Raw genomic sequence first — 24490 nt, 5'->3', positions numbered from 1 at the left:
TCACCTGAGTTAGCAAGAGTGGGAACTCAAGCTAGCAAGATAAATTTAGCTAGTAGCCGTTAGCGAACGTTGATGTTAGCCTGTTAGCTTAACGCTTCGTACAATATTCATGACCAATCTCTTTAGAAATATTTAAAGCTTATTAAAGAAGCTGTGGTTTTACCTGAGGGTCCAAACTGTCCAAAAAACTGTCCTCTTCTTGAACGGAGCAATTCCTCTTTGGGTGGCAGAGCTCCAGGATTAAAGACATTAAACCAACATTAACTTAACAGAGTTCTGAGATATGGAAGTCCATTACCGCCAGTAACAGATAATAAATTAAGATAAAGGCTGAGTAAAAAAAATTATAATTATAAACTATGAACTATGAAGTCAAAAGTCTGAAATTATTAAATAAAAATGCTAAATAATGGGATTTTAAAAAGTAAAGTTAAAAAGTTAAAATTGTATTTAATTTAAACAGTCAAAATGATAAATTTAGTCATAATTATGAGATTTTAAAAAAGTCAGAGAGACAGACTTTTTGTCTCATAATTTCAAGTTTCCCATTGTCCCATTATTATAACTATTTGAATTAATATTTAAATTCTCACCATTTTTTTTCTTTTACTGGTGGAAATGTGCCTCCATATATCTGGGATATTGAGAAAAAGGAGGCTGAAAAAGGCTAAATTCTTAGAAAGAAAAAGCAAGAAAGTAAAATAGAAAATTATTACATTTAATTCATTAATTTGGAGAATACTGAGTCTCAGATTTAATAGATGTTTGTTTCAGAGCAGACATTTTTCTATGTCATAGTACAGGTTTATTAAAAAACATTAATGGCGGCTGCCCTGCATTTGACTGTGAGTCTATAGGGAGGTCCTGCTGTTGTAGCCTACATGAGGCTCACTTAAAATAATTGTTCACTGGGACAAATAGTGGAACCAAGCCATCGTTAGGCTAACGTTTTTATTTCCACATGTACTTTTTCCTGCTGTGACGAGTCAAAATGTCTGCGGTCAACTTGGTGCTCAGTAAAGTAAAAACATAGAGTCAATAACACATACTCGGTAGGTATGTTCCCTCACTGTAACACTGTGAACAGTACTGTAAATGTCAGCCAGACGTTTTGACAGAACACATGGCACGGGCTGATACTGTGTGTATAAGCCTTCATAACTCCACAACTTTGCTTTATTCATTTATGAGAGTATAGATTTTCTGTGTCATACAACAAATATCAAGGCAGTCAGCACTTAAATCATCTGATATAACAAAAAAAAAGAAAGATGTTTGAAAAGCAGTGTGGTTATCAGGCTAACAGACAGGTGTCGGGCAGAACTTTTAGTGATTGCACAAAAAAAAGTCTGTATTTCATTATATATTCATTTCCTTGAGTCATACTGACTTGGTTGCTCCGGTTGTGGTAATCAAAACTGCATTACAGGAATGTTGAAGGACTCATGTGGGCACGTGAATGTTAACTTAGAAGAATCACTTACTGATATGACATTTACAGGAATAAAACAGGAATCATAAACTCGCCGCCTCAGCACCAGAAACATTGGATCAGTTCTCCCGTGCCTGATTGTCAACATTTCTTTTGTGCAATTTTTTTCGCAGGAGGGTCGTAGCTACAAGTTAAATAATAATAATAATAATAATTTCTGACACGTGTAAAAATATTTCTGTGGTGAGTCTCTCTCATCTAATTCTTGTGGTCACAGTGTGTGAGAAGGCAGCAGAACACAAAGTCTTCACCGCCCCACCTGAGGAGGAGCCGCAGACGAAGCTTAACGACACCTGCTCATGGCATGAAGCCCCGATTCATCGTCTACCATCAGGAAATATCCGGATTTCTCGTAGCACCTCCATATTCTGGGTAAAGAAGTGGAATGATGAGGGAGACGCTACAAAAAGCCACCCAATATTGTAGCTCGTTTTAGCTGTGACCCCCACACAAACTGTCCTTTCTCATTCCTGAGCAGTGCTTCTGAATACATTTGCTTCAATGAATGCACACATTTTTTTTTGCATGATGTCTTTTACGGAAGCCAGACATGTTTTGTTTAGTTTGTTTTTGTTTTTAAGCCGTGTGGGTTAAAAATAAATACTTTTTTCAGCAGTTCAGGGCTGCCAAAAGATAGAGAGCCAAAAACAGCATGTCCTTCAGTCTTGCATTAGCATTTCCCTCCAGTTGAAACTGTGATTGGGTCCATGTGTCAGAGGCAGGATGGGTGGGTCGACCAGCTGCCACACCCCGGTCTCTCCCATTTCTTCGCAAGCGCAAAAACCCAAGTAAGGAATCTGCACAAAGAGGAGACAGATGTTGTATGTTAGGAAAGAGAGAAGATATGAGGAGGAGTGGATAGAAATGAATGGAGCGTTGTAGGTAAAGCAGCGAACTGACCTTTCGGACAACTTGGACAAAGTCCTTGGAGTTTTGTGGGGTGAGGCCTTGAATCTGGCGAGTGCAAGCCTCCAGGGAGGAAGCATGGGCCACGATCAGGACCGTGTTTCCTGTGTGAAAGAGGCAGAGAACAGAGAAGCACATTCCATGGATACCATTAGCTTTCTATACTGTTAAAGGACACTGCGTTGATGATAACAGGCAGCTTGAGACACTTACTTTTATACAGAGAATAACAAGAAGAATTATAAATGTAATCATCTCCAAAAGAACGTTACAGCAAGTGATTGTTGCCAACATTCAGCACTTATTTTAAAAACATGTTCCCAGTTTACCCAGGTTCTTGCACTCTGTGAGGATCTCTCGTGTGACTTGGAAGCTCCTGCTGATGTAGGTGTCGTAGGACTCTGACACCGCCAACTTACTTATGGGAATATGAGGTCTAGGGACAGAACGAGTGATAGAGAAGGTTATATCACATTGCAGCAACACAGATAAAAGTGTAAGTTAAACTCCATGTGAAGCGGTTGAGGCGCGTTTACATGACAACAGCTACAAATGAAAAAAGTTCTTCCTTTGCGTTTTAAAAAAGATGCCAAACGCAGCTGATGTGTAAACAAACAGCCAAAAGGGAACAAAAGTTTAACGTTTTATGCAAAAAAACTGTTGTGTAAACAGTCTGTGTACCTGTATGTTGTGTCCACACTCAGGTTAGCAGCGGCCAGCTCAGCTGGGGGGATCCAGATTGGTAAACATGTGCCTGAAACCCACTTGGTCCATTCAAACAATCCTGGCTCCACACGGATCTTTGTCTTCCCCTCCTGCTGGAGACCTGATGCGAAGTGAAACACAGAGAGAGACTGTCAGAGAGGAAGATATCTCAGGTCACACTTTGTCACTTTGTCTTTGTTTTGCAGAAAATCTATAAATACATCTTCCCATGAAATGTAACACTTGGTGCAAGACAATACGACTAATTGTGTTGGTCTCATGTGTCCTAACTCAATAAAATGATGACAAAGCAAATATTCCAAAGGAGTGTGTTCAAAGAGGGTAAGTTGGATGTGTAAATGGTTGGGAAAAGGAGTGAGACCTCCCGTCAAACCTCTTTCTCTTTCTACCCGTTCGGTTTCCTAATGATGTCTCCAGACACCGCTGAGGTTTCGCTGGAGTTCAATAAAGTGTTACATAACGAGACAAATCCTGTTGAGATGTGAGCCAGACTGAAGGGTTCAGACCCAAAGCAAACACTGAAAATACAACTTTTTCATGCAGCAGTAACTTTAAAATTGTCAGCTGAGGAACACGAATAGATGTTGTGGATGAGGGCGGTGAAGCTGATGACCTACCCTGCAGAATTTGTTGAGCAGTCTGGACGCAGCGAAGAGAAGGAGAGCAGTAAATAAAGTCTACCGTCGCATGGCTTTCCAACAGGGCTTCACCTGAGATGGAACAAAACACAGCGGGATCCTACTGTCAGGCATCTTAAGCGTTACTTCATTTGGGAAACATCATCTCTACTGTATGTAACCATCCTTACAAACTAAATCCTTGATACAGCATATGACATCTTTTATAGACTAATCTGCACATGAACTGTACTGACCTACAAGACGGGCCTGGGTGGAGCCAAACACAGTAATTGGACAATCTTTATCGTAGTCCCGGTGACCTCCGCTCCGAGCTGGCAGGCTCGACGGCATGTTGAGATTCGAGCGAATGTATCGGCCTGCGAAAACATTAAAAAGAACCTTATAGAAGAATGAATACTTAAAAGAGTCTAATACAGTTGATGCGCCTACAGTATAAAAATGTGTCGTTAATCTATGCTGACATGCTAACCTTTGGAGTCAAAGCACTGAGTGACCCAGTGCTTCCCGAACACCACGTCCATCCTCTCCCCGTGGCGACACACAAACAGTCTCATCTTGGACAGGGAGGACTGGCAGGTTGGCCTCGACACCTGAGGTATGGATTTGTTTTAAAATAGTGAGGCACAGAGACAAAAACACAGTCATCATCAGTATTAACACACTCTTATTGGGATGCACTGCAGGACGCTGTACCTGCATAGGAGGGCAGAGGCCGGTGAGGCTGGGAGTGTCCATCAGACTGTCAAACAGACTGTCATTCAACTTTCCGTCAAATAACAACCCACCCACAGTGCTGCCGGCGATGGAGGGAGAGGCACAGTTGAGAATAGAGTGAGATCTGCGGATGAAACACAGAGAACATTGCACTTACACATATTATGATTTCAATAATATTTGAATCAACTGTGCAGCCGTAGTCAAGAAGTAGGCTTAGAAGATGAATTATTTTCATTTCTATCACTTTAATCTCTCCAGTCAGCCAAGAAAAATCCCCTCATTTCTGTGCATTTTGTGCTTAAACTTAAAAAAAGCACACTGAAAGGATTTGTGGATTTTCAGAGATAACACCCAGTGATGTCTTTGTGAAGTGTTTTCAAAAAGGGACAACCAGTGATAATCTGCTGCTGCTTTCAGTGCTGTTATTGTGCTCTATGTGCAATTGCAATGTGAAATTGAATTTTTTAAACGCAAGAAACACTTGATGACAGACTAGTTCTACTACTTCTTACCCATGGACAACCCAGGTGTCGGACTCATCGGCACGGTTGACGTAGTTCTCAGGCAGCAGGCCCGACAGCCCCGTGCCCAACGAGGTGCCGTACACCCAGCCCTCACTGGCACTGCTCTGCTCCACCGGAGACATGAAGATAAAGTCTCCTGGCACCAGCTCAAGCTCGTCGTCATTCTGAGGCACATACGGGTACATGACTTGCAGCGTCTGCAGGGGGGCAGATGTTAGACAGCCATTAGACATTTATATCTTATGATTTTAGCAATATTTGCTGCACTGGAAGTCCAAAAAAAAACAATCAAACAAATGGGGAACAAGAGGAAGTACTAATATCGAAGGAAGCAAATCTACCTCATGATTGGCAAAGCGAATGTCCCTGGAGAAGAGCACAGCCAGCCAGTCACAGCCCGAAGACACGTCCACGCTTTTGGCCAACTTCTCCAAAATGGGAAGGTGGCTGGCTTGGAAGTGGTACGCCAACGTGACATGAAGTTGTTTCTTATGGGGCTCGACATGAACATCTGGACAGAAGAAAAAGAAAGTGATCACTTTACATTCTTTCAATTATAGCGGTCCTCCACTGAACAGGGTAAGATTTTCAATAATAAGCTCAGAGTATGAGAGAAAACTGCCCTTCATCCATAAAGTATGAGTTAAGTAAGTAAATGCAGTTAATGAAAGCTTCTTAAACTGCATCATTCCAGGAGCACCAACATCAGCCCTGTACTCTGCATCTACGAGACAGCGCTCATGTATCCAGTGGTTTCCATCAAAGGGACAAAGAGGACTCGAACCTGCTTTAGCTGCTGCTTCGGTGGCAAAGTCGGCAGCGAAAACCTTCAGGACGTCCGCCACCTGCTCCTCCACAAAGAGCCCTATGAAGGTTGAGGAGGTGTAGAGCTCCAGTGGGAGGGGCGAGGGTATACGAGCCTTCCACTTGGCCACGGTGGTCTGGAGAGCGTCACACAAGGCCTCCACCTTCCCGTCGGCACACTGAGTACGGAGACAACGACACAGAAGATTTATAACTGCTATGAAATGACAGAAAGAGTTAAATGATGATAAATATGTCCCGCTTTTGTGATATGAGTGCTCGTTAATTGTCTTCAAAGATGTAACCTGGCTCCCTCCACATGAATGTTGACACTGACCATGAAGAACTGGCAGAGGGTGATGTGGGGGAAGATGTTGTGAGCCTTATTCTTGCCACAGGAGAGGCGGGACTGCTGCCAAAAGGTCGAGAGCTGCTGAAGAAGCTGCCCGCTGGGTCGCATGTACAGCACATACTCTCTGGGCAGAGGGTCATCCAGGAACGGGTCATCCACGTGGGAGAAGAGCCTGGAACGACAGACGGGAAGACCAAGGGAGGTGTGAGAAGACAGGGAGAGAGGACAGCTAATGTCCTGCAGAGGGCAGCACTGGTATAATTGCACAGTGACACATCAATGCAGTGCGAGGAGTGAGGTCTGTATGTGTTGTGTTTACCATTTGCAAGAATAGCACCTGTTTTATATTAAAAAATGTGGGAGTGAAAGTATGCATGCTCTCACCAGTCACAGGCTGCCTGGACGTTTTTCCCTCCTGTCGAAACCAGAGCTTTCAAGCTGCAGAGAGGAAGAGAGAGGCAGATCAAAGCACAGTCACAAAAATCAATAGTTTCTCTTCCAGGCCGTGTTTATTAGGAGGAGATTGCTGAGCTTCCACATGACGATGAACAAAGATCAAACGTCCCCAGAGAGCTGTAAAAAAAACAACAAGCACACAATAACTCTGAACAGGAGTTCATTATTCATACCAGAGGTTCATGAAACCCAGCACCGACGCCGATTTTCAAACGTGTTCTCCGCTAAGAAATAATAAAAAACATTGTTCCCTCAACCAATAAAATGTGCTCATCCCACTCAGTGGATGCATATTTCTGTCCTCAGTTCAAGCTGGGTTTAATATGGAACTGAATCCGAACACAGTTATGTTACAAGTGATTCAGTCAATGATTAAATAATGACCTCAGCCCACAGGCTCGGTTATCAATTAATTTCCTCAGCAGGCAAACGTCACAACGTTAGGACCCCTTAAATATGATAGTGACACAGAGAAAAACAGACTTCAAAAGGAAAAGGAAGGCAGTGTCTATGTTTTATCTGTGTCATTTCATAAACTATCATTTCTTTTCTGAAACAAGAGAGAGCTGATTGCGTGATTACTCTTGAGTGCTCCCAATCTAATTAGTGTCTTTTTATAAAGCCTCTGGTATAGCGGGACGCCTCTGAAGGGATTCACTCACCCGGGCAGCTTTCCCTCAGACTGACACAAAAGATCTAGATGTGACTGTACTGCTGAAGGTTCACAGTACAACTCTCTCTCTCAATCGACGCATCAACGACCAACTTATTCAACACAGTTACAGCCTTGTCTGCAAAGATGTGGCACACGTTAGCACAAATGGTCAACTTGGTATTTCTCAATTAGGGTATGCGCATTGACATTAAAGGAACAGTTCGTGCAAAAATGTACAAAAACATTTCTGGAGCTTAAAAAAAACAACAACAGCGTTGCACCGACTGTAAGGTAGATGGGGACTTGTTTTAAAAACATTAAAAAACAATTCGAAAAAAAACATAAAATGCCTCCATACAACTCATCTGTGTAATCCAAGTTTCCAGAAGCAATGGGATAATAAACTGATTTTAAAAAGACGTCATGTACACCCTTGATGCGCGGTCGAGCTTGTGCACCCACTTCAGAATGGGTGTGCTGCGAGGCTAACAGTTTTAGCTTACCAGCTATAGTGAAGATTTCAGCTTAAAAAAAGGTGTAAATAACGTCTTTTCATTCCAATTTAGGGACTCGGGGCTTCTGGAGACTTGGATTACTTCGACGAGCTGTATGAAACCATTTTATATTCTTGTCCGGTTGTTTATTTAACATTTTAAAACAAGTCTCCATCTACTTCAGTTGAAAAATGTATAAAGAATGTACATCCCAATATATCCTTGAAATAACTAGTGAGCGATGTTTGTGAGCCTAAGCCAATGAGAATTTATCACCCATCAACTACATTAGATAAGCCGAAAACAAACCCTCCATTAGGACGCCCTGTCCCTGAAGGCAGCACTGCTTGTCACTGCTCTGAATGGCCGTTCTCACGAGCAGCAAACAACAAACTACAACTGATTTTAGAGCAGGAAGTGTTGCTTTCTGCACCACCGTAGAGCCGCTGTTTGATGTAGATGCAGACATGTGGAGCGTCTCTGTGTGCGACCGCTGACGGTGTTCATCGTGCCACTCTAGCGTTCAAATTCAATGAGCTATTTTTACATTTGTCCCACTGAGAGGGTCCTAGATACAGCAGAGGCCCCGAACCCTGGGGCAGTGCGTCCTGACCGAGCACAGCGAGCAGGATGGGAACGCCAAAGCTACAGCATTGTGACAGATGGCTCGCACCGACCTACTATACAGAAATATATGGAGGGTGAAGCTGAATTAAATTAAAGATACAGAGACAGAGACGCATAAATAAAACTTTCCTCAACTGGTCTACAACTGGTTGAAGACAATAAAACATCTTGGCTAACTGATTCAGTTTTATTCCAGCAGTATAAATCACAACTGCAGACGGAGAGTCATCTGCTGGCTGCAGCCGTCTTATTCAGAGATTCCACCTGGTGCTGTGTGGAGGAGGAGGAGGAGGAGGAGGAGGAGAAGAAGAAGAAGAAGAAGAAGGGGATTTTCTCTCATGACGGGATTACAAGCAGATGTGACTGAGACGTCACAAAGTCCGATTCAGGCCACAACACCGGATTGCTTCCCTCTTATCTCTGCTGTATTTTATGAGTGAACCCTTGTGACAGGAAATAATAGAAAAGGTCTACTTGAATTTAATCCGCTTTTTTAGGCTGCTGAGATGACTAGAAACCCTGCTCCGGGGATAAGACAGTATAGAGCATCGAGCAGGAGATACAGCATGGTGTTGCTTGTCATGTCCAACATCAATTACAGCAATGTCTCGAACAAAACACACTTTAAAAAGACATGTAAGAGTTATCAAAACATAAAAACTGAATCATGATAGTTGCTCCTTATTCCTTAATATCGACCATCTGCCAATTGTAGTCTGCCAATCTTTTTTTCTGTTAGATGTTTGTACATTTTTTCCCAACAAAGCACAGCTGCACAGAACATGTATAGAAAGCAGAAAACATTCACGAAAATTCAAATAATATATAATATTATTGATGTAAAGTTAAATGAACAGCCGATCTTATGACAAGTTTGGTCAGTGGCACATGTGCACAGGCACATTGTCTTATAATCTGTCTGTGTCATCTGCCATCTCCTGAGAATTCACCAATCAGACGTGTCGGACCCATTGTAGAGACGGAGAGCCAACCTGGCACTTGCTTTGATGCTTTAATCCACAGAAGGTCATTGTAATAATAATAATCTTTATCAAAAACCACAGGCAATCAGCACACATTTTAGTACAAAGAGAAAAGGAAAATGATTTAACGACACCTGCTACAATTTAAATAAACTTTTATTTTCTAGAGAATCTTTGTGCATTGTTAGAAATACAACACAGCGAGCTAGACGACATTACGAGTGTGTTAGCAGAAGCCCTCAGTGACTGTAACCCCACCCTGCTAACTAACAGCCCGCTGACACTGCCTTATTCATCCTCATTTCAAAGTGTTGACAACAACTGTGTACTTTTTCAAACTCGTAATGTAAGAACAGTGTAAGACTGAGAAGAACCCTTTTAAATCTCGACAACTTTTTTGTCATTTATTTATTTATTTCTCAATTTAATTTAAATATCATTTGACTGTCTTTGTATTTCCGGCAGTCATGTTCTCAGCTGAGTAGTAATAAACTACCTCTGTTTGAACTTTTGGATGCCGTGAATGAAGGCCATTCAAAAAAATATAAACATATCCTTCTCGTTAACCAAGTCGAGACAGCAGGAAGACATCTGGCCTGGCTCAGGCTGTTGCGAACAAGCAGGAAGTCGTACTTCACCACCTGACGCCTAAAGGTGAGATGTATAGCTTTGATTTCAGCGACCATGTGTGCTGTGTTGCTTGCACAATGTCGACAGTGAAGGTGTAATGATCTGACAATCGTTGTATGATAGTGGTCACATTGTGTGTGTTTCAGTCTTCACTATCTGAAACCTTCAACTCTATTTTGTCAACAATTTCTTTGTGTTACATTTTCTCTTCCCAGTTTGGTGGTTTCCAGGTTTAAAGACTAGTCACATTCCTGATTAAAATAAGGTATCCCTGCCCACTTTATCCAATCAGGACCGAGAACTCCTCCAGAGGAGGGAGGGGATTGCTAACTGCAAAACGGACAGGAAGTTAGCGCTCACAGCAGCTTTCACCTATTTATAGTTTGGTGGGTTGGATGCCAAATAATTTACAAAAACAAAGCCATTTCGGCAAAACAGTTACATAAGTGACTGATAGGTTTGTTTTCTGGTAAACAATTACTCGACTAATCATTACAGCTGATCTACAACGTTAGCTAGCTTTTGGTTCAATACCAATATTGTAGTTGCTTCTTTTTGGATTGCATACGACATAAAATGACTGATGATTCTGAGAAAGTAAATATTCAAAATAGCAGATTTAGCCAGACTTGTAATTCCAGGCTTCTTGGGGGCCCTCCCACTTTTCCATGTGTATCTTTTTCACACTGAACGTATACAATAACATGTTTTGATGATATAGTACGAGCTCTGTTTAGTTTCCATTTCTCCAGGGAAAAGAAAGCGTGCCAGCTGTAAATGATTTGGTCCGCACCTCCAGCACCACAGTCCTATGTATAGCATCTGCTGTTTGACACTGTTTGATTTGCTGGACTGAATATTCATGCTTCAAATTTGTTTCCTATCCGTTCCACTATAGTTGAAACAGTCGCGGGCAAACCGTCCTCAATAACTACATTTAACCCGAAGGCCTCTCCTTTGCTCTAAGCAAGAACTGAGCAAGTTATTTATAAACTGCATTTCCTGTTCACAGCTTGAGGAAGATAAAAAAGATTAGAGAGTGCGAGGGAGCGATCTCACTATGGATTTGGTGTGGCTGCAAACTGACAGTACTGCTTATATAGATGACAGCGACCGTTATCAGATGAGGGCTTTAACTTCATTTGCACATGTACCAGCGCTGCAGGCCATATTGGAAGCAGCCGTGCAATTATTTTCACCCACATATGGCGAGTGTTTTCATTTCCTGTTTCCATATTTAACCCTACTACAGTTTGAATGCTCTGGCAGCCTGTTGCAAGTTTAAACAGCGGCATTTTTTTGTTTTTCGTTTACATAAGCATTCTTTGCGCTCTTTATTACAGGTGACCTTTTCGCTAAACTTGGACATCTTCCAGGCTGCTAGAGAAAGTTATCACTCTGTATCAGGCAATCTGCACAATTTTTAAGTATCTCATTAGTGCGATCGCTCCCATGTCATTGCTGCATAGAAGCCAAAATGAAAGAGGAAATCATAAATTAAAACCAGAAGTATGGCGCATCTGAAATAAAGTAAACAGAACCAACACACACACACAAATGTGTTCACACACTTACACTTGCAGCTACATACTCCCAAGGGCCCCTCCCTGACTCAGCTCTATGGGCGAAACAACATTTCCTGTTTACAGGCCGACGGCAAGCACTCATCACTAACCACTTATCGCTATAACAGCGTTGAGAGCACTGCTGCTGCCCAACACCAGGCTGCACCCTAAGGGGAGCACCGTCAGCAGAGGAAATGTGCTTCCCTGCGTCCAGTCTGGCCAACTGTGCTCAGGCCTTGTGAGCCCACGCCGAGCCCAACATCAGACGTTGCGGCTTCAGCGTCAACCTTTTCACTCGCCGACTGCCCGGTCAGAGCGCATAATATAAAAATCCAGCTTTTGGCTGACTTATAATGGCACTTGTTCAGGGTCAGACAAAAACGAGGGAAAGAGGTAAAATATTATACGCACAAAGCTAATGGCTTTTATGTCAGCAAAGCAAAAACAGATCAATATCTTAATATTTGTAATATTTGTTTGAGCCCATTAGTCATTACTGCATCGGTACACTAGAACGTCTTCCATTTTAATCTTCACACCTGCAAAGTTTCATGACTGCACGTTTCTCAGTCGTGACGTTATTGTGGTTAGAAAATCTGTATACAGACAAACAGACGCGCTCATAAACACCTGGCAGAGGATGCAAATCAGCTTCTGCGGTATTTCTCGCTACAATAGACCCTTTTCTCAGAAGAGCTTTTGATTGTCAAAGCAGAAAACCACAGGTGTTACCCAATATTGTTACTGATGGCACGTTCAACCAAGTGTCCCGCAAGCCGTGTCAGTGAGTGAGCGTGCTCAAAACCAGAGCTTTACAACTAGCTCTCCTAAATGGAATGCAGCCATCATTAACGTCATAATGTTTCCTACTTTGCCAAGTAAAAATGTCACACACAAACACACAGAGAGAGAGAGAGAGAGAGAGAGAGAGAGTGAGTTAGATAAAAAGACTGACAGCACTGGTATGTCAGTGTGTTAGCTAGCAAGAACCTGGAGCTAATTAGCTTGAATTAGCATTGGACTGGAAGCAGCTAGCCTGGCTCACACTGAAGCTCAAAATCCACCTGCCACCACTTCTAAACCTTACTTATTAGCGTGATTAGTATTTTTTTGTTGACCCATAAACACTTTATGACAAGGTCTGGTTTTTGTAGGGAGTTAGCGCTCACTATTTTTTGGCTAGCAGCAGCGCAGTTGCTTATTGTTGGAGTCTGAACTATTTGTAGCACGTAAGTTGTTTCTGCTTGGTTACTGATCACGAATAAACAAGGCACAGCTTGTTACCATAAAGTGCTGTACGGATTACGTATTTTTGTAGGTTAACCCTGAAGTTAGCACGGCCTTGATTCAAAAAGCCTACGGGATTTTTGAATTGGATTTTGGAATATGGCTGAAAATAAGCTCCGTGACAAACACAAGTTTATGATACTTACGCATTTTGTTACACGAGGTAATCTTCACAGACAAAAAACACTTTTGTGATTTTGGAAGCGTAAATTAAATTGCTAGAGGTGAAAAGCTAATGTTAGGCTATAAACAGACCACACTGCGTTCACTTGTGTGAGCAATTGCCATTATTAAGCCACGTGAGCGCATAATGATCAAATTATGGGACATTTAATGATGTATTTTATGTCGTAGAACAACACGTGTGAATATCTTAAGCCTGTGGTAACCACAGACCTTATTCCAGGCATTTAACTGAAAACCCATTCAAAAAACCCATTGACTTTAACAAGGGAACTGAAAGTGCTAAAATGCTTACTGACTTCTGGGTTGGAGGCCTCAACACTACAGCACTCTATTAGTGGTGTTCGCAGGTATATTGTTTGACTTTGGAAAGAGCTAGGTTAACTGTTTCCCCATCTTCGTGCTAAACTAAGCTAACGGCTGCTAGTGGTAGTTTCATATTTTGTGTACAGACATGAGTGATTGATATTATAATCTAAGTCTCAGCAAGAAAGTGAAGAAGTGCTTCTCGGCCACAACATTTTGTTTAGGGTCAGCAAAGTTATTAACAAAGTCAGCTCTTGGTGTAAAGCTCTTTTCTGTGGAGCTGACTGGGCAACATCACAGTCTCTAATGTCTCTAACAAAGCCATCTGTGTACAGCCAGTGTCTGGAACCGCTTCTCCGCTTCTCACTTCATTATTTCCGTAGAAAAGAGCTGAGATGTCCACGAGGGCAGACAGAGCATGTCAGAGACTGACACCATTAGATGAACTGTGCGGGCCTTTGTGTGGCTAAAGGATGTTAATAATATTCTTTGCTGGGTTATTTGTGTCCATCAATCATATCAGTTTGAACAAATGATTATGAATCCTTCTGTCAAACCTCACATGAAGCGTGTTATTTCAGCATGAGTGGTATTTTTAGCGCTGCCTGACGTCAGTGAAACAAGTCAAAGTGCACAAAGCAAATGTTTCACTAAGAAGGAACGGTGCCAGAATTATGATGCATCACACAGCATTCCTCAAAGTCCCAGGATGTGTCATACAAAGCTAACAGCAAAGGAGTTGTAGCCGTCGTTGGGAGGCAAGTTGATGTCTTAAAAAAGTCTTAAAAAATCCCTTTTTAAAGACAGACTGGCTGAGAAATAATCTATGAAGACTCAGTGAAGATTTTTAAGCATTTATTCTGTCCACTCAGTAATTGTGTCAGAGGTTTGCAACCCTAAGGCCTTATTTTATTGAGAAAAAAAAAAAGTACACTAAACTATCTGTAACTGAAATGCGAATCCAGCCGCCCTCAAACCACCGTCTCAACAGAGCGCTCAGTAAAGGTCACAAGCCACTTCCGGAAATGGGCGACTTCCTCTTGGCTGTCTTGAATACAAGCTCAGAGTTTGTTCTTGTAAGTTGCACATGCAGTTACCGAAGTGTCACATGTATGCATAAGATGTGTTGTAATCAATATGTCGAGCCTTGAAGAACTGCAAAGTGGTCTTGTGGTGCTGTTTTGCATATCAGACAACAGTGAGGTTATAGATTTTGTTGTTCTGGTTAAGGCAGGAGTTATGAAACAGATGTAGGTAGGCGAGCAGGCTCCCTGACTTCCTGTTAAACACACAAAAGGCTTCACAGAGTGACTGGGTGAGAACAAATGTGAGTTTACCGTACATAATCTTATCCCAGCTACAGCTCATCAACCACACTGGCTTTAAGCTCTGCCTTCAAGAGACGCAATGAAACAGACAATTCATCTGCATGAAATAAGCACTGTATGAAAGCTTCCTTAAGAGTTGATTTACCACTGAAGGATACAAAACAGAGCTGTCCTTCACAATGTGTTACTGTCTTATAAACTGGGGCTCACTGACAAACATGAAATGTTATTATTCAAATACTTACAATATTTACAGTAAATACATGAGTGATGTGTCATCAGGTAAAGTCAGTCCCGTGAGGACTCTTCGTAGAATCAGTCTTGTGCTGAAACAATTTCTCGATTAATCAATTATAGAATTAACCGAAGACTGAAATCTGTCATGTATTTGTTTGTCCAGCTTCTCAAATGTGATGGTTTGCTGCTTTTCTCAGTTGTATGCCAATGTAAACTGAATATACTGGTATTTTGGAGAGTTGGCTGGACAAAACCAGTAACTTGAAGGTGTCACCTCGAGCTTTTGGACATTCTGAAGAGCATTTTCACAATTTTATTCTATCAATGGTTGCGTTAATTGCAAAATAATCTACAGATTAAAGATATAATATGTAAGAATTCTTCTTTAAATGTTTAAAATGACAAGACCTTTGTTTGTTGTGTTCTTACATTCTCCCAAATGTTTCCAACAATGTTCAAACCCAGAGAAATACACAAGTTTACTTGAGATGCATTTCACTTTGGAGATAGAGAAGTCGGCGAATGAGACGAAACTTAATGGAATTAAAACTTTATAACAGTCCCTCGCCTTTGAACATTTGTGCCTGAGTCACGTCAGACTGATTTTCATCCATAGTGGAGCCCGTTTACTGGTGTTTTCACAAGCAACGAAGCGAGTTTGACCGCTGGATCGTTTGTGGCGGGGTTTATTCACCCCAAACAGCCAGGTTACTTTACTGCACATTAGCCATTAGATAGCGAGCAACGGGACACATTCAGGGTGTGTGTTGTCTGTGTGTTTAAATTTAGGTCAGCTCCCACCAACTTCAGCACTCACCAGAGACTCAGGTTTTCTCTCTTACTTTCCTCTCTCCTCTATGTACAGTAATGTTGTTCGTGTAACATAAACCCCCAACAAATGAGGTCACCTCCGTGGACTGTTGCTGCAGTCAGGTTGATAAATTGGAGTGAAGATAAATCCACTCTTTAATCCCAACAACTACAAAGTAATTTCTCAGCTCTCCTCCCGTCAGTAAACTGCTCTGGATTAAACCAGAATCACTGGACAATGTCTCCAGGTATAGATGGGAATTTATATAAATCCAAAACCATCCGCAATTTCAGACTTTCAGCGTTAATATTAGCAGTGCCTGTGTCTCTTCCAATCGATCAAGCAATCCTGGACAAATTAGCATTTGCGTAACTTCAGGGCTATATTGTTTCAAATTTGAAGTACTACTGGACCATTCAGAGAGGAGCCATATTCTTGTTGCAAAAATGAAATGGTCAAGTTGTATGAATAATGTGAGGCTTGCTTGAAAATAATGGTGTACCATATGTGCTTCAGGCTGCAAATCGAGCACAGACTCTCTGACCCCAGTCTGCTCGTTGAATCTTCCACACACCAGTGTCATAGTGAGAACATCTGTGATTGGTCTAAAGCAACACATGACATTGCTGTATTGCCTCAAGGAAAACTTCGGGTTCAATGCCTCCGTCATCTTGTTCGTACCAGAAAGAGTGAAAAGGCTTCAAAATCGCCATGTCTACGTCTCTGCCGTCTTTGTTCTGTTTCATTTTGGTCATTTACTTCCTCTTTCTCTTTGTTCACAGTTGCCACACTATTGGTCAGGGTTACTTAACAAAACAAAGTTGCAGTAGGTGATTATAACCAAATCTGTGTCTGTACCCCGCATCATATTCAAATGTGCTCCTATTTCCGCCACATTTATTTACATGGCTGCTTGGAGGCAGGTTTGTGCCTCATGCATGTCTGACAAAGAAGCCACAGACAGGCTTCTGTCTAATCTGCTGGTAGAAAGTTTCTCATGCTTCTTAAAATTACCACCTCATTTGCATAAAAAAGTGGCTAATTTCAGCTCTCCACTTCATCGGCGCTAAAAATCACTATTCTGCCAGTAATTCAGCTTACTGTGTTCAGTCAACCAGCACAGGGTGATCTGTGTTGTCTCCAGTTTTAAAAAGGTATGCGACTCCGTGCCCAGTTATTTTGACCACAAGCATGACATTTAAAACTGCACCACCCTGTATGTGTCTTTATAAAGCACGGACCAAGCTTCACATCTCGACACAATCTCTTTCAGTGGTACCAACTATAACACAGGTGGTTCCTCTATACATGCACCATGACCCATATATTCACACACTATGTTCTGCATACAGCGGACAGAAAAACCAATACTGTTTTGCAGGTCAGGGGGGACTTCAAATTTAGATAATCAAGATAAATGAGAAATTACAAAGCAGGGACTGAGTATGAGTGCACAAGCACATAAAGGACAGAGTGGGAAAAATTTGAGAAAGTAAACTACAGCAGAAAATTAATATTTAACCTTGTTCACAATGACACAAGGAAGTGCCTTTGGAGCAAGTGCCATTTAAGAGACACCAGAGAGCATTTTGTTTACACACTGAAGCAAATATAGATTACTAATCATTAAACAGGAGCAAGTTTCTACAGGCAAAGTTAGAACAACACAACAGTGCACAGCTAAACCCAGAAGTCTCAGGGGACATTTTTGTATCTCATAACTATAATTTTTATAATTATTATAATTATAAAAAGGTTAAGCTTAAGGACACCGAGGTCATGCTTCGGTATTTTTTCTTGGAGTTGGGTTTTAGCAACCTTGAGATTTTATGTTGTACAATAAAAAATTTAAAAAATGTACACAGTTTTTTTATGTTGTTCCAAGAATGTTGGGCCACTGTGTAAAACATAATGAAAAACAGAAATGCAAATCCTGTAAAACTATATTCAACTGACCAAAGACAAAATATTTTATGTTGAAACTGATAAACTTTGTTTGTTTTTCACTACATAACACTCACTATGAACAACAACTCCTGACCACGGTGTGTCTTTTGTGCAGTTCCAGCATCCTACAGCTAAGACCATAATCAACAGTAGGAGTAGCGAACTTGAGTGACAAAACGTGCAAACTGTCTGTCACGTTCTCAGTCGCATCGCTTTTCAAATCTGCTTCCGACCATCAGACAGAAGCAAGACCAGTGTCCAACCAGCTCCTCTCTCATTACACTGGTCAGTTCCTGAATGACTCAGCACAAAATCCACTCAATTAAAACAGAGGGGCTGTTTCTGTGTGTGTGTGTGTGTGTGTGTGTGTGTGTGTGTGTGTGTTTGTGTGTTTGTGTGTGTGTGTGTGTGTGTGTGTGTGTGTACATGATTCATGCTCCCAACTGGCTCAAAAAAAAAGCCCCCAAACACAATGAAGCCCTTGTTCCCTAAAGCTATGACTGATAACTGATTTTCCTATTATTCCTTCTTCCTCTCCCACCAAAGTCTACGGAAATTCACATTAAATCAAAATGTGGACATCATAAGTTTATTTTGATATTTTACTGTAATGTGTCTGAGCTGAAGAGAAGATCGAGAAAATCCACACAGGTGGAGAAAATGTCAAGTGTTCTTGAGTGCTGGGTGTTTTTTACTTTCTCAACCAAAATATGTCGGTAGTAATAACTGAAATCATGCATTGACTGTCTGGCCAGAGTCGTACTCTTCTGCGCTTATTCATTATCGCTCACTTTCTGATTTAAATCAACATATTGCTAATTTCAAGGTATTTTATGTTTATTCCATTAATTGATTTTCCATTAAGTTAGGGGCAGCTCAACAAGCTGTAAACACAACACTGACACATACTGTTACAAAATCATGGCGACTGTGTCAGCAAACACTTGCCTTTACACTTTAATCAGGTAGGGAGCAAAATTAGCATTCATGAGGAGTTGTGTTCCACCTGGCTAAGTCCAATATTCACTCTCCTTTAAGCTCAGTTTTTGGTCTCCACCACCCACTGAGCACCTTCAAGCTTGCTTTTTTTGCTAAAAACAGCTGTCTGTTGCTGGAAACAGTGCTGATAAAAGCAGTGTATGGGCTTAGTCACACCTGGATTTACAGCCACCAGCATTAGCAAATTCATATAGCTTGGATTACTTTATGGTGGGGCCAGCTAACACGTTAGCCATTAGTGTGCTAGCTACAGCAGTTCAGCAACTAGGTCTGAGAATGATCAACACATTTCAGGACCCAACCATTTCAGGTGGACAAGGGAAAGTCACTTTGGCGTGACTTCCTGTTATGTGAGAAACCGAAACAATGACTTTAAAGTAGATAAAACACTCTGAGCGGGGGAGAGCCACAGTCTGCAGATCATTTTCCATAGATAGAGATAAAGAAAAATCATTGGTGGAGCTTGAAGGTGCAACATAACATAAGAACATAACATAAGAATTGGACAACTCTCGAGTTCATACTCCAAACAAATAGGGGGCAGCAGATCATCAGAGTAACTGTAGACTCAACTGTAGCTGCTGTACGCTAGTTAGCTCAGTTAGTTGTGCAGCTAGTGGTGCGGACTAGGAGCTCTGAGTGGTATTACAAAAAAATCGACCGGCCAGGGAAAGCTGGTTAGCATGCTAACTTCAGGAGATATCTCTACAACACAATAATTAGATGTCTACTATGTGTAACTTTAGGTCATTTTGGAATGTTTTAAACTACAATTCATGCATATTGCACATATAAAGCATGTAACAGCTTATATTCCTCAAAGTTAAGTATCAAAAATTCTTCTTTTTGGTATCGAGAGCAAAACTCAACAAAAACATACCCAGCCCTACCCATACTCTGTCAATTATCTGCTGAATACCCACAGATGTAAAGGTAGCACACACAGAAATCTTCAGTACAAAGGTGACAAATCTCAATTTCACCAATTTATTCTGGCCATGTCAGCCAACATGCTAACGTTTCGGCCTAGTGGCCCTCATCAGAGTATTGTAATAACTACTGTGCCGTAAGCTCCACAGAGAAGAGTCACTGTGCAAAAACATGATGCAGCCACACCTGTGTTGATTTCAGTCCGTTTACATGTACGTATATTTTGTATTACGTAATTGTCTGCATTTTCTCCGATCATTGCTACTGAGTCTCCACTATCAGACCAGACAAGCTTGAAGGTAATGACGCTAAATTATTCTGCTTCATTATAAATTTATAGCCTCAATCAAATCAAAGTGTATGAGTCTGTCTGTCATCAATTATAGATGTGAGTCTGCAAATATAACCAACCCCAGTCATTCATTTTGTCTGCAGTGGTTCATTAGGCAGGAGGAGAAAGAGCTGCAGTCTGAAACGATGAAAGCCTGGATGACCTTAGCCAGTTTTGCAGAGGATAAAAAGGCTTAATTTTGGAGATACTGTATCTGTCTAGTAAAAAGAAGTAAGACTGTTAAACACTTTTGGGCTGAGGGAAATAGATAACTGCCAACAGTTATTTCTAAATGTTTGTCTCTTGTTTAACATGTTGAGACATTTTCATATCCTGCAATCCAAATACTGAATAAAGTAACAGATCTAGGGATTAATCGTGGCTCTCCGAGATTACTGCCGCTGCTCACAAAGACTCAAAGTGAACTATGGCAGATTTTCTTTTGTTACAAGGAACACAATTTAAGGCACGCTTGCACATACAGAAAGGCTTTTGTGTGAGATGAGGTTGTTCAAATCATCAGGCTCGATACAGAATGTGGGAGTCAGTGAGCCCACGAACAATGAAAGGGGACATTATGATTGTAGATTATATGATCAGGTAGGGTTCATACAGTGAGAGGAGGGCGAGATATATAAACTGAGCCGTGCCTATTCGTTGTTGCCTTTTCATTAACAATGCAGCACCTCAATAATTTAATATTTTTTATAATTCCTCAGGCTTTAATAGGAAATGTTCAATAATTATGAACTGTTAAACTGGGACGTTTGAGCCCTCAAACTCTATTAACAAGCAGACTACACATCGTCATTTTTTTATGTTATTACATAATCCATAGACGACGTTCACAAACTAGGACTGCTTGTTTCCTGGCAACTTCTTCTCTCAAGGATGAATGAAAAGCAGGAGCATGCAGGAATGCCTGCGGGATCAGGTTTTCATTGAAAACCGGGGAGAGTAGGCGAGTGAAATGTATGATTCAGAAAACGCTGAGCATCTCTTGTAGTTGTCATCTTTAGCGGGAAATATGTCCAAAAAACATTTGGACAGGTCCACACACACACACACACACACACACACACACACACACACACACACACCTATACAAGTGATGCTGCCGTACAATGACACTACTTGACCATATTAATTAAGTGTTAAGTACTTGTGCTTTATTTGAGTATTTTCAGAGGAGAAATTTTGTACTTTTACTTATGAACTACAGTTATTTCCTGTTTTTGCCTACACGATAATCATGGACAAATAAATTCACAATAATGTTATTATCACAATATTTACCTGTTTACTGTGTGTTTTGTCTCTTTTGTGGCAAATACACTCAAAATACGAAGGTGGAGGAGAGAGTCTGTAACCATAACTGTACAAACACATGCACAAGGAGAATTTACACCTAATGAATAGTAAAACAATACGTAACCAGATGACCTGACAAAGATCCACAAAGGCAAAATATCTGCATTGGCTTATTCACACAATATTATCATGTGTGTATTATGAGAACTATATTATTATTTCATTTTTTAATATCATGGTTATCATCAATACCGGTATATTGCAACACCCCTAGTCGTTGCCAAACAATCATGTTTTCTTACATCTGGAGAACAAGATTTGGCGACCGGGGCATCTCTGAAGCCCGACAGTACTTCAATATAATGCTACGTTGTCACACAGTTGACCTTGATCAAAACAAATTACAGCTTCATGCCATTTGGATATTGCATTTAACCATACTGCAATCTCGATTATATTTGAATTAATCTTGCAACCCTATGTAAAATAGTAACAGATAGATTAAACTTCGGTCTCTACAATGTTAAAATGCTGCTGACGTGTTAATGCAACAGTGATAATAATGCAAAGTAAATTAGAAAATGGAACGGGCCACTGTGCCTGCATGTAAGTACACAACTTAGTTTAGCTGGTACATACTTACATACTTTGACTTTAGTAAAATTCTGAATGGAGAACCTGTGTGTGTAATTAGGAGTATTTACATTGTAGTAGGTAAGTCTACAAACTACAACCTGATGACAGTATTTATCCAGTGCATTTTCGATCATATATCGCTGCATTGGAGGCAAAGAAGCACATTTATTAAATTAGTTGACTTTATGGGCAATCTGACAGAGAAATCACTGATCCCGATAATCGGAAAACGCTGAATATAATAATCGGTCTACCCCTGATATCTAACATCTTTATTAAGGTTTAAAAACTAGACACCAAACTCCATATGATGGCACAGTCCTAATGCATAACCTGCAATATGGCTGTGGAAACTAGAGTTCAAAGGGGGTCATCATCGGATATGAGCAGACAGGCTATGTGACATTAACAACATCCTGCAGAGATGCTTCAGATGAGCTGTTGAGGTTGACGCTAAAACACACAGACAGACACAGAGACAGATACAGAGACAGATACACAGACAGATACAGAGACAGAGACTGAGACAGATAAGGAGAACAGGAAACTTTAGCTGGAGAGTGAACGTGAGGGATGCTGTTGGGAGTTGAGCCCAGTTCTGGTGGTGTGTGTTGGGACAGGGGAGCTGTGTACTCACGCCCTGGTCTTGGGGAAGCCCATAGACAGCAGCACGTCCAGAGTGGACCCATGTTTGATGGTGCTCGGCCGGGTCTGGCGCTGCCTCCGCGGGGTCACTTTGGCGTACAGTTCCTCTTGAGCTGCCATAACTCACTGCTCCATCGGTGTGTCAGGTCCTCGGCTCCTCTGCTATATGTGTTCTCATATATTTCAATACAATAATAATAATTTTTTTTTTAAAAAGAAGGACGGACGCGGTGGACTGAGACTAAAACAGGGCTAGTTGTGTGAAGCGGAAGCACGCAGAAAAAACACCAAACCCTGCGAGGAAACGAGCATTTCTCTGGGTTGGACAGACGCTGTGAGCTGGATCAAGCTGCCTCCTGACGGCTCACACATGAAGTCAAAACCATCAGCAGGGGGGTCAGCCATGGGAAGTCACTCCTGCTCTCTCAGCCGTGCCCCCGATACACAGTCCCCCGACCGAGGTGGACATGTCTGGTTCCTGCTCGCCCCTCGCATCCGGTCCGCTCGCCGAATGACACAAATCAAACGCGACTGTTATGAGCTTCCTCTTCATACGATGTCTTATTTATGAATGGGTCCTGAGTGAGCGGAGGTTCAGTCTGTGGAAAGGTTGCAGCTACCAACTGAGCAGCCCCGTCAGTTAAAGGGACAGTGCATCGTTTGTGAGGCGAAACAGGAAATCTGTGCTTAATACGCGTTTAACTGGAAGTGACACACACTCTTCTCGGTTAGACGTGCTCTTGTTGCCCCCGTGGACTAAAATGAATCCCATTAGTTGAGGCAGTGTGGTGGAAAGTGTCGAGGTAGGGCTGGATGGTGGAAAAAGTTGCTCACACTTCCTGTCTGCCAGAGTGGGTGTCGACAGTCCACGCATGCGCAGTGCGCAGCAAGGAGAGCAGCACGCCATCAGCAGTTGCCATAGCAACTTTCGGGCGGCAAACTTTGTAAACACATCCCTAAATATAGTTTGACGGGAACTCCTTCATTTTGTAGTTTTTCTACATATGCCTACATTTAAGTGCATGCATTTTATTTTGAAAAGTATGGTTGTGGTTTCAATCATAGACATGCAGAATTTGGCTTTGTTGACCAGGAAAAGGGTCTAATCTTTGTATTTACAGTTTCATGTGACCTAATGTTAAAAAGGAAAACAAAGCTTTATAGCAATTTAATAAAAGGCAGTCATTGGTAATAAAGCAAGCACCATCACACTGTGCTCAAGATAAGAAGTCAAGCAGAATGTATAATGCTGTACAGACACATATTTATCTGTATGGTGATGCCTATTTACTTCTTCAATTAAGTGTATATTATTTTAAAACTTTTCCAAGGATTGGCACAGCCGAGATTTATAATCCTTTAGTGATTTTTGAACTGACTTTGCACATCCAACAATACTTTTCTTCTATATCTGAAGGTACAAAAAAGGCCGTTCAAACCACGGTGAGCTTAAAATCTTTATTTTCATTTTTTTATTATTTTATCTTGTTTATTACAACCTTTAATCTATCTGGTGGGTTTGTAATTGTAGAAACAAGTTATACAGACAAGATTTCATACACTTGGTATTCTTTGTTTCAATTCAGTTGTCAAAAACAACCCTTTACTGATTGTGTTGTGATCATATAGATTATTGGGGATATTGGACTCTTATGTGATCTCTCATTTAGCATCCCTCTCAAGCATCAACAGTTGATATGAACTTGTGTTCAAAGCAGAGGGGTAGTGATCACTGGAGTAGTTAAGCTGCCATGGTCAATAATAGGCTTTATTTTTGGTCACAGGGTTTCTTTTGCTTGGATCATTCACCGGTCTCAATGTCTTGTCTTATTCTCCAATTTGCTGCCATTCATCTTGTCAATAAAATAAATAAAAAAGTGTGTAATTTTCCTGACCAATACTTAAATGTAATGCTTTTTAAAACCATGTCACGGTTTGTTTGTTTTTTTAAATAAAATTTAAGATTT

General features: G+C 41.2%; 1 protein-coding gene across 1 annotated transcript; it reads right to left on the bottom strand.

Annotated features, from left to right (window-relative positions):
* Positions 1–1137: 1137 nt before the first annotated feature.
* On the bottom strand, positions 1138–23362 carry ubash3ba (ubiquitin associated and SH3 domain containing Ba). The gene is made up of 14 exons (XM_084374467.1): positions 22516–23362; positions 6547–6600; positions 6148–6334; positions 5791–5989; positions 5348–5517; positions 4995–5203; positions 4459–4603; positions 4235–4355; positions 3999–4121; positions 3742–3834; positions 3080–3224; positions 2728–2834; positions 2393–2502; positions 1138–2289 (listed from the first exon to the last, which is right to left on the bottom strand). The coding sequence occupies exons 1-14, from the start codon at positions 22641–22643 to the stop codon at positions 2152–2154; spliced, it is 1929 nt and encodes a 642-aa protein (XP_084230593.1). The 5' UTR covers positions 22644–23362; the 3' UTR covers positions 1138–2151.
* Between the last annotated feature and the right edge of the window lie 1128 nt (positions 23363–24490).

Source organism: Pagrus pagrus (assembly GCF_965226575.1).
Source record: "Pagrus pagrus genome assembly, chromosome: 14".
Lineage (NCBI taxonomy): Eukaryota > Metazoa > Chordata > Actinopteri > Spariformes > Sparidae > Pagrus > Pagrus pagrus.
Note: the sequence above shows the minus strand (reverse complement) of the source record. Positions and strands in the feature narration are given on the sequence as shown.